General features: G+C 47.1%; 2 protein-coding genes across 3 annotated transcripts in view; one reads left to right on the forward strand and one right to left on the reverse strand.

Annotated features, from left to right (window-relative positions):
• Positions 1–10,124, reverse strand: part of LOC137300004 (WD repeat-containing protein 97-like) — a 129,526-nt gene extending 119,402 nt beyond the window's left edge. The window contains exons 1-2 of the mRNA XM_067969081.1: positions 9,891–10,124; positions 8,246–8,336 (exon numbers count right to left, since the gene is read on the reverse strand). Of these exons, the coding sequence (XP_067825182.1) occupies positions 8,246–8,336; positions 9,891–10,062 (263 nt within the window). The 5' untranslated portion in view covers positions 10,063–10,124. The remainder of the gene's footprint in view (positions 1–8,245; positions 8,337–9,890) is intronic.
• LOC137300050 (fucolectin-1-like) overlaps positions 1–11,481 on the forward strand; it is a 433,112-nt gene that overhangs the window by 273,639 nt on the left and 147,992 nt on the right. The window lies entirely within an intron of this gene.

Consider the following 11,481-nt stretch of genomic DNA (forward strand, 5'->3'; position numbering starts at 1 on the left):
GCATAGGGAAGGAAGAAGGGGGTGGGGTAGCTGTATTAATTAGAGACAATATAATGGCAGTAGAAAAAAGGGACATAAATAACATTAAGATAGACACAGAATCCATGTGGATAGGAGGGGATCGATCACGTTAATAGGGATATTCTACAGACCACCGAATAGTGGAAGGGGAGTGGAGGATGAAATATGTAGACGAGTCTATGAAATGAGTAAAAAACATAGAATAATAATCATGGGAGATTACAACTATCCCCAAATATACTGGCAAGAGGGATAGGGAAAGGGGAAAAGGGGGAATGGAGATTTTACAATGTGTGCAGGACTCCTTTCTATGTGAGAAGCCCAACAAGAGAATAATCACTGCTTGATTTGGTAATGGGAAATGAACCAGAACAGATAAGAGAAGTAAGAGCAGGGGAACATCCAGGCAATAGCGATCATAACATAATAAGGTTTAAAATAATGATTGAGAAAGAAAAAGACCAAAGTAATAGATTGGGAAAAAGCTCATTTTGAGGAGACGAGAAAGGAACTAGGGAAAGTAAACTGGAAAAAAATCTTGACAGACAAAGAGATACAACAACAGTGGACAAAGCAGCCTGCTTGATTGGCACCCCATCCACCACCCTAAACATTCACTCCCTTCACCACCGGCGCACTGTGGCTGCAGTGTGTACCATCCACAGGATGCACTGCAGCAACTCGCCAAGGATTCTTCGACAGCACCTCCCAAACCCGCGACCTCTACCACCTAGAAGGACAAGGGCAGCAGGCGCATGGGAACAACACCACCTGCACGTTCCCCTCCAAGTCACACGCCATCTCGACTTGGAAATATATCGCCGTTCCTTCATCGTCGCTGGGTCAAAATCCTGGAACTCCCTTCCTAACAGTACTGTGGGAGAACCGTCACCACACGGACTGCAGCAGTTCAAGAAGGCGGCTCACCACCACCTTCTCAAGGGAAATTAGGGGAACGGGGCAATAAATACCGGCCTCGCCAGCGACGCCCACATCCCATGAACGAATTTTTTTAAAGTGGGAAATATTTAAAACGGTGATCAATAGAGTCCAGGAGAAATATATTCCTCTAAAAAACAAGAACAAACTCGCCAATAATGATACACCATGGATGATTAAAGAGATCAGGGCAACATTGAAACTAAAGAAAAAGGCATACACTGAGTACACAGACAGTAAAGGAGAGGATGACAAAAGGGAATACGGAAAGGTTAGGAAGGATGTCAAAAAAAACAATTAGGAAGGAAAAGAGATTAAATTGTCAAGGACCATAAAAAGAAATAGTAAAGTATTCCACACACACATAAATAACAAAAGAAAAATCAGGATAGTGATAGGGCCACTAAGGGATACACACGATAAACTCACAGGTAATGACAGTGAAATGGCAGAAATATAAAATAATTACTTTTCCTCAGTATTTACCAGGGAGACTAACATGGTGGGCAGGACATTAGAAGGAGAGATTGAAAAAAATATAAAGACATTTAAAATAGAAGGGGGAGAGATAATTGATAAACTAATTAAACGTAGAGAGGATAAAACCCCTGGTCCGGGAGATGGATTGCATCCACGCATATTAAAATAAGTTAGGGAAGAGACAGCAACAGCACTATTACATATATATAAAAATTCATTGGAAAAGGGGATAGTGCCAGAATACCGGAGGACAGTATGTGGCCTCCTTATTCTTCCTACCAAAATGCACCACCTCACACTTATCTGTATTGAAATTCATTTTTTTTTATTCGTTCATGGGATGTGGGCGTCGCTGGCGATGCCAGCATTTATTGCACATCCCTAATTGCCCTTGAGAAGGTGGTGGTGAGCCGCCTTCTTGAACCGCTGCAGTCCGTGTGGTGAAGGTTCTCCCACAGTGCTGTTAGGAAGGGAGTTCCAGGATTTTGACCCAGTGACGATGAAGGAACGGCGATATATTTCCAAGTCGGGATGGTGTGTGACTTGGAGGGAACGTGCAGGTGGTGTTGTTCCCATGTGCCTGCTTTCTAGGTGGTAGAGGTCGCGGGTTTGGGAGTTGCTGCAGTGCATCCTGTGGATGGTACACACTGCAGCCACGGTGCGCCGGTGGTGAAGGGAGTGAATGTTTAGGGTGGTGGATGGGGTGCCAATCAAGCAGGCTGCTTTGTCCTGGATGGTGTCCAGCTTCTTGAGTGTTGTTGGAGCTGCACACATCGAGGCAAGTGGAAAGTATTCCATCACACTCCTGACTTGTGCCTTGTAGATGGTGGAAATGCTTTGGGGAGTCAGGAGGTGAGTCACTCGCCGCAGAATACCCAGCCTCTGACCTGCTCTTGTAGCCACAGTATTTATGTGGCTGGTCCAGTTAAGTTTCTGGTCAATGGTGACCCCCAGGATGTTGATGGTGGGGGATGCGGCGATGGTAATGCTGTTGAATGTCAAGGGGAGGTGGTTAGACTCTCTCTTGTTGGTGATGGTCATTGCCTGGCACTTGTCTGGCGCAAATGTTATTTGCCACATATCAGCCCAAGCCTGGATGTTGTCCAGGTCTTGCTGCATGTGGGCACGGACTGCTTCATTATCTGAGGGGTTGTGAATGGAACTGAACACTGTGCAATCATCAGCGAACATCCCCATTTCTGACCTTATGATGGAGGGAAGGGCATTGATGAAGCAGCTGAAGATGGTTGGGCCTAGGACACTGCCTTGAGGAACTCCGGCAGCAATGTCCTGGGGCTGAGATGATTGGCCTCCAACAACCACTACCATCTTCCTTTGTGCTAGGTATGACTCCAGCCTCTGGAGAGTTTTCTCCCTGATTCCCATTGACTTCAATTTTACTAGGGCTCCTTAGTGCCACACTCGGTCAAATGTTGCCTTGATGTCAAGGGCAGTCACTCTCACTTTACCTCTGGAATTCAACTCTTTTGTCCATGTTTGGACCAAGGCTGTAATGAGGTCTGGAGCCGAATGGTCCTGGCGGAACTCAAACCGAGCATTGGTGAGCAGGTTATTGGTGAGTAAGTGTCGCTTGATAGCACTGTCGATGACACCTCCATCACTTTGCTGATGATTGAGAGTAGACTGATAGGGCGGTAATTGGCTGGATTGGATTTGTCCTGCTTTTTGTGGACAGGACATACCTGGGCAATTTTCCACATTGTCGGGTAGATGCCAGTGTTGTAGCTGTACTGGAACAGCTTGGCTAGAGGCATGGCTAGTTCTGGAGCACAAGTCTTCAGCACTACAGCCGGGATGTTGTCGGGGCCCATAGTCTTTGTTGTATCCAGTGCACTCAGCCGTTTCTTGATATCACGTGGAGTGAATCGAATTGGCTGAAGACTGGCTTCTGTGATGGTGGGGATATCAGGAGGAGGTCGAGATGGATCATCCACTCGGCACTTCTGGCTGAAGATGGTTGCAAACGCTTCAGCCTTGTCTTTTGCACTCACGTGCTGGACTCTGCCATCATTGAGGATGGGGATGTTCAGAGACCCTCCTCCTTCCGTTAGTTGTTTAATTGTCCACCACTATCCACGACTGGATGTGGCAGGACTGCAGAGCTTTGATCTGATCCGTTGGTTGTGGAATCGCTTAGCTCTGTCTATAGCATGTTGCTTCCGCTGTTTAGCATGCATGTAGTTGTAGCTTCACCAGGTTGGCACCTCATTTTTCGGTACGCCTGGTGCTGCTCCTGGCATGCTCTTCTACCCTCCTCATTGAACCTAGTTTGTTGGTAATGGTAGAGTGAGGAATATGCCAGGCCATGAAGTTACAGATTGTGCTGGAATACAATTCTGCTGCTGTTGATGGCCCACTGCACCTCATGGATGCCCAGTTTTGAGCTGCTAGATCTGTTCTGAATCTATCCCATTTAGCACGGTGGTAGTGCCACACAACACGTTGGATGGTGTCCTCAGTGCGAAGACGGGACTTCGTCTCCACGAGGACTGTGCGGTGGTCACTCCTACCAATACTGTCATGGACAGATGCATTTGCGACAGGTAGATTGGTGAGGACGAGGTCAAGTCGGTTTTTTTTCTCGCGTTGGTTCGCTCATCAGCTGCCGCAGGCCCAGTCTGGCAGATCTGTCCAATTACCCGCCCATTCTGCAAGTTTATTAACGTTTTCCTGTATTTGTCACAGTCCCCCTCAGTATTAACTATACCTCCCAATTTGGTGTCGTCCGCAAATTTTGAAATTGTATTTCCAATTTCCAAGTCCAAATCGTTTCTGTAAATTGTGAACAAAAGTGGTCCCAGCACCGATCCCTGTGGAACACCACTTCCCACCTTTTGCCAGTCTGAGTAACTACCCTTAACCCCTACTCTGTTTTCTGTTTTGTAGCTAGCTTGCTATTCATTCTGTTACTTGTCCCCTGACTCCACATGCTCTGACCTCAGTCATGAGTCTACTAGGCGGTAACTTATCAAAGGCCTTTTGAAAATCTAAATATATTACATTTACTGTATTACCCTTGTCTACTCTTTCTGTTACTTCCTCAAAGAATTCAATAAGGTTGGTCAAGCATAACCTTCCCTTTTGAAATCCATGCTGACTATTCTTTATTATATTTTCAGTTTCTGGATGTTTTTCTATTACATCTTTAAGTAAGGATTCCATTATCTTTCCTACCACTGCCATTAAGCTAATAGGTCTATAGTTCCCTGAACTTGTTCTATCTCCCTTTTCAAATATAGTTATATTATAAATGTAAATATAAATATTGCCCCTTCAATAAACCACCAGTCCAGCTATGAACTCTCTGCTGTGGCCGTTCGAGATTGATTGAGAAATAGTAAAAGAATCCGTTCATATTAACTTCCATTTTTATATTAGCTCTATAATTAACAACGTAAACCTGCCAGTGTAATGAACAGTGTCTGTCCAAGGGTCAGAAGTAGCATGCTTCTGGGTAAGGTCACACATTGTTTACATTTAGAGATTAAGTTACCTGTAACTAACAATAATAGTATCTCTGCAAGAGCAATCCAGCTAGTCCCACTCCCCTGCCCTTTTCCCGTAGCCCTGATAATTTTTTCTCTTTCAAGTACTTATTCAGTTCCCTTTTGAAGGCCATGATTGAATCTGCCTCCTCCTCCCTTTCGGGCAGTGCATTCCAGATCATAACCACTCGCTGTGTAAAAACTTATTTCCCCATGTCGCCTTTGGTTCTTTTGCCAATCACCTCAAATCTGTGTCCTCTGGTTCTTGACCCTTCTCCCAATGGGAACAGCTTCTCTCTATCGACTCTGTCTAGACCCATCGTGATTTTGAATAGAGAGATAAATATTTAGCTAGCCTGAAACATCTTCATACACACTGATATGGACTGGTACCAAAAGTGGGTGAAGGGGGAGTTGGTTCGGGTACAGAGCAGACACATTCCCACGAGGGGGGAAAGGAAGAGCATCCAAAGCTAGAGCTCCCTGGATGAGATTAAAATGAAACAGAAAAAGGAGGCGTCTGATGAATGTAAGGTTCATAATAGAGTAGAGAACCAGTTGAAAACAGAATGTACAGAGGAGATCAAAAAAAGGGAATAAGAGGGGCAGAGAGAGAGTATGAGAATAGATTAATGAGTAACAGAAAATGGAATCCAAAAGTCTTTTATAAACATATAAATAGAAAAAAGGGCAGTCAAAGGAAGGGTGGGACCGATTAGGGACAAAAAAGGAGATCTTCTTGTGGAGGCAGAGAGCACGGCTGAGGATTAAATGAAAACTTTGCATCGGTCTTCACTAGAGAAGAGGATGCTGCCATTGTAGCAGTAAAGGAGGAGGGAGTAGCGATACTGGACAGGATAAAAATAGATAAAGAGGAGGTACTTAAAAGATTGGCAGTACTCAAAGTAGAAAAGTCACCGGGTCCAGATGGGACACCTCCCAGGTTACTGAGGGAAGTAAGGGTGGAAATTGCGGAGACTCTGGCCACAATTTTCCAATCCTCCTTAGATAGGGGGATAGTATCAGAGGACTGGAGGATTATAAATGTTACACCCCTGTTCAAAAAAGGGGAGAGGGATAAACCCGGCAATTACAGGCCAGTCAGCCTAACGTCGGTGGTGGGGAAACTTTTAGAGACAATAATCCGGGACAAAATTAATTGGCACTTGGAAAAGTCTGGGCTCATAAATGAAAGTCAGCACGGATTTGTTAAAGGAAAATCGTGTTTGACTAACTTGGTTGAGTTCTTTGATGAAGTTAAGGAGAGGGTTGATGAGGGGAGTGCGACTGATGATGTGTATATGGACTTTCAAAAGGCATTTGATAAAGTGTCACATAATAGACTTGTTAACAAAATTAAATTGTAAACAATTTTACAACACCAAGTTATAGTCCAGCAATTTTATTTTAAATTTTAAATTTTATTGTGAATTTAAAATAAAATTGCTGGACTATAACTTGGTGTTGTAAAATTGTTTACAATTGTCAACCCCAGTCCATCACCGGCATCTCCACATCAACAAAATTAAAGCCCATGGAATTAAAGGGACAGTGGCAGCGTGGATACAAAATTGGCTAAGGGACAGAAAGCAGAGAGTAGTGGTGAATGGTGGTTTTTCAAACTGGAGGGAAGTTTACAGTGGTGTTCCCCAGGGGTCAGTATTAGGACCACTGCTCTTTTTGATATATATTAATGACCTGGACTTGGATGTAGAGGGTATAATTTCAAAGTTTGCAGATGACACGAAACTCGGAAATGTAGTAAACAATGTGGAGGATAGTAACAGACTTCAGGAGAACACAGACAGACTGGTGAAATGGGCAGACACATGGCAGATGTGTGAAGTGATACATTTTGGTGGGAAGAATGAGGAGAGGAAATATAAACTAAATGGTACAATTTTAAAGGGGGTGCAGGAACAGAGAGACCTGAGGGTGCACATAGACAAATCTTTGAAGGTGGCAGGACAAGTTGAGAAGGCTGTTAAAAAAGCATACGGGATCCTGGGCTTTATTATAGAGGCTTTGAGTACAAAAGCAAGGAAGTTATGCTAAACCTTTATAAAACACTGGTTAGGCCTGAGCTGGAGTATTGTGTTCAATTCTGGGCACCACACTTTAGGAAGGATGTCAAGGCCTTAGAGAGGGTGCAGAAGAGATTTACTAGAATGGTCCCAGGGATGAGGGACTCCAGTTATGTGGAGAGACTGGAGAAGCTGGGATTGTTCTCCTTAGAGCAGAGAAGGTTAAGATTTCATAGAGGTGTTCAAAATCATGGAGGGTTTTGATAGAGTAAATAAGGAGAAACTGTTTCCAGTGGCAGAAGGGTCGGTAACCAGAGGACGCAGATTTAAGGTGATCGGCAAAAGAGCCAGAGGGGAGATGAGGAAAGATATTTTTACGCAGCGAGTTGTAATAATCTGGAATTCACTCCCTGAAAGGACGGTAGAAGCAGGTTCAATAATAACTTTCAAAAGGGAATTGGATAAATACTTGAAGGGAGAAAATTTACAGGCCTGTGGGAAAAGAGCAGGGGAGTGGGACTAAATGGACAGCTCTTTCAAAGAGCCGGCACAGGCACGACGGGCCGAATGACCTCCTCCTGTGCTGTATTATTCTATGTCACTATGATTGTACAGAACCTTGGTTAGACCACACTTGGAGTACGTGAACAGTTCTGGTCTCCACATTATAAAAAGCATACAGAGGGAAGGTTCAAAAAAGATTTAGAAGGATGATACCAGAACTGAGAGGTTATACCTATTAGAAAAGACTGAACAACCCGGGACTCTTTTCTCTAAAAAAAGACAAGGCTGAGGGGTGACCTGATCTTTAAGATTATGAAAGAGTTTGATGGGGTAGACGTAGAGAAGATGTTTCCACTTGCGGGGGAGACCAGAACTAGGGGCCTTAAATATAAGAGAGTCACTGATAAATCCAATCGGGAATTCAGGAAAAACTTCTTTATCCAGAGAGTGGTGAGAATGTGGAACTCGCTCCCACAAGGAGTAGTCGAGGGGAATAGTATAGATGCATTTTAGGGGAAACTGGATAAACACATGAGGGAGAAAGGAATAGAAGGATGTGCTGATAGGGTGAGATGGAGTAGGGGAGGGAGGAGGCTCGTGTGGAGCACAAACACCAGCATGGACCTGTTGGGCCGAATGGCCTGTTTCTGTGCTGTACATTCTATGTAACTCATCCTTGGTGTGTAGGCACAGGAGGTCAACCTTTGTCTCGATTATCACAGAAATACACGTCCCAGCACTGCGGTCCCATCAGGCACTTCCTCTCCTCACCTCAGCAGCTGATTGTTGTGGTCCCAGATTCTCAGGGTCCCGCCCACGCTGGCCGAAGCAAAGATCTTCAGCTCTGGACACCCACTCAGATCTGGGGGACACAAGGGGTGACAGCAGGTTAGGGGAGGAGCAGCTCGGGACAGGGGGCCTGGTATCCGTGACTCCCACTCAGGAATCTGCTTCCGATTTCGCTGGTCCTCGCTCCTTCGGACGTACCAGCGGGCGAAACTGACAGGCAGGAAATGACCAGCTGCCCCACACACCATGATGGCCGGATTATCGTGGCTAAACACATCTACCCACCCCCCCCCCCCGACCCCCGACCGTCCCACCCCACCCCCCGACCCCCGACCGTCCCACCCCCCCCCCCGACCCCCCCACCCCACAACCCCCTTCCCCCCCACCCCTCCCACAACCCCCTTCCCACACCCACCTCCCCACCCACCCCCCACCCACCCCACAACCCCCTCCCCCCTCCACCCCTCCCACAACCCCCTTCCCACACCCACCTCCCCACCCACCCCATAACCCCCCACCCCTCCCACAACCCCCTTCCCACACCCAACCCACAACCTCCCCACCCCCCCCACCCACCCCACAAGCTCCCCACCCCCCCAACCCCCTTCCCACCCCCAACCCCCCACCCACCCCACAGCCCCCTTCCCACCCCATCCCCCCCACACCCCCACCCACCCCACAATCCCCCACCCCCCACCCACCCCCGCAAAAAACACACGCGCTGGGACTAGGCTCTAACACTCTCTCCAACTGTGCCACAGCCAATAATGGTAGAGATCTAGGGAGGAGGCCATTCAGCCCCTCGAGCCTGCTCCGCCATTCAGATCACCTTCATGAGTAGAGAGAGGGGAATTCATGGGAATTAATGCAAGTTCCTGTAGTTTTGATTCAACCTTATGTTCTTTTTTTTATTATTCACTTTCAGTACATGGGCATCGCTGGCTAGGCCGGCATTTATTGCACATCCCCAGTTTCTCTGATTTTGATTCAACTGAATGACTTGCTGGGCCACTTCACAGGGCAGTTAAGAGTCAACCACATTGATGTGGGATTGGAGTCACGTGTAGGCCCAAACCAGTTAAGGACGGCAGGTTTCCTTCCCTAAAGGACATTATTATCTAACCTGCCCTGGGTGTGTCTGTCGGGACAGTGTAGAGGGAGCTTTACTCTGTATCTAACCCGTGCTGTACCTGTCCTGGGAGTGTTTGATGGGACAGTGTAGAGGGAGCTTTACTCTGTATCTAACCCGTGCTGTACCTGCCCTGGGAGTGTTTGATGGGACAGTGTAGAGGGAGCTTTACTCTGTATCTAACCCGTGCTGTACCTGCCCTGGGGGTGTTTGATGGGACAGTGTAGAGGGAGCTTTACTCTGTATCTAACCCTGTACCTGCCCTGGGAGTGTTTGATGGGACAGTGTAGAGGGAGCTTTACTCTGTATCTAACCCGCGCTGTACCTGCCCTGGGAGTGTTTGACGGGACAGTGTAGAGGGAGCTTTACTCTGTATCTAACCCGTGCTGTACCTGCCCTGGGAGTGTTTGACGGGACAGTGTAGAGGGAGCTTTACTCTGTACTCCCCCCCCAAATTTCCCACGAGTTTGAACGTGGATCCATCGTAACGTCTCTTACCTGTGATCTCGTCCTTGTGGTCATCGGCCGGTCGATGGTCTCTGCGAATCTTTAGCCGCAAGTCGTAAAGTACGATGCTGTACACGGCGCACGCAGGGGTCTGGAGCGCCGCCACAAACATGGTCTTGAGTACGCACAGGTGGGTGGCGGGGTGGGCGCCGTAGAAAGTCATTAAAAGGCTCAGGGACTCCTGGGCATAAGGGAAAACACGCCACACCTTCACCGTGTTGTCTATTCCTGTAACGGGACGGTCGCCTGCTTATTGACTGAGCCACTTTTCTTTCCACAACGCGAAAATAATGGACCAATTTATTCCCCCCCGCCAACACCCCGCCATTGAATGGCGGAGCAGGCTCGAGGGGCCGATTGGCCTCCTCCTGCTCCTATTTCTTATGTTCTTATGTTCTTATCCTTCTCTCTTGCTGGGGTACAGGTCTGCGGCCACCAGCCAAACCACCCCTGCACCTCCCCCCCTCGGCCACTCTACCACCTCGACCCTCAGACATAGAATTACATAGAACGTACAGCACAGAAACAGGCCATTCGGCCCAACAGGTCCATGCCGGTGTTTATGCTCCACACGAGCCTCCTCCCTCCCTACTTCATCTCACCCTATCAGCATATCCTTCTATTCCTTTCTCCCTCATGTGTTTATCGAGCTTCCCCTTAAATGTATCTAAACTATTCACCTCAACTACTCCTTGTGGGAGCGAGTTCCACATTCTCACCACTCTCTGGGTAAAGAAGTTTCTCCTGAATTCCCTATTGGATTTATTAGTAACTATCTGATATTTTATGGCCCCTAGTTTTGGTCTCCCCCACAAGTGGAAACGTCTTCTCTACGTCTACCCTATCAAACCCTTTCATCATCTTAAACACCTCTATCAGGTCACCCCTCAGTCTCCTCTTTTCTCGAGAAAAGAGCCCCAGCCTGTTCAATCTTTCCTGATAGGTATAACCACTCGGTTCTGGTATCACTTTTGTAAATCTTTTTGCACTCAGAACTGTTCGCAGTACTCTCTCCACCAGCACCCCTCTCCTTAGCTAATGAGAAATAGTTTCTAGAGCTTTGGCCAACAGAATGTGAGACCCATTGAGCCTGCAACGGGTTTAGTTTGTGCGGCATATTCGACTTTGGAGGGCATCACACCCATGGCAAATCCCTGTTCCCGCCCGACCCACCCGCTTAACCTGCGGGGAGTTATTAAGCAGTGATACACAGCTAAGGATGTCGAGGTCCCATGTAATTTCCCCAACGCCTGCCCGGGCACAGCTCAGCTGATTGATGACAAGAATTCAAATCTGGGACCTTCTTGACTGTAGGGTTTGGTGATGCCTCCAGGGGAGGGAGCAAAGCACCAAACAGTTTGCTTATATTTGGAAACACGACACCTGCTTTTTGCTGCCGTGGACCGTGTCGTTGGGAGACATTTATTGCTGATCAATAAATACTGAGATGCTGAGGTAAATGTTCGTTTATTCCGTTGAGTCACAGAATATTTTAACTCAATGGGTCTCACATTCTGTTGGCCTGGCCTTAGAAACTATCCCTCACTATATAAGGAGAGTGATACTGGGGGGAAGAGAGGCA

The sequence above is a fragment of the Heptranchias perlo genome, chromosome 2 (genome assembly GCF_035084215.1).
Source record: "Heptranchias perlo isolate sHepPer1 chromosome 2, sHepPer1.hap1, whole genome shotgun sequence".
NCBI classification, from domain to species: Eukaryota; Metazoa; Chordata; class Chondrichthyes; order Hexanchiformes; family Hexanchidae; genus Heptranchias; species Heptranchias perlo.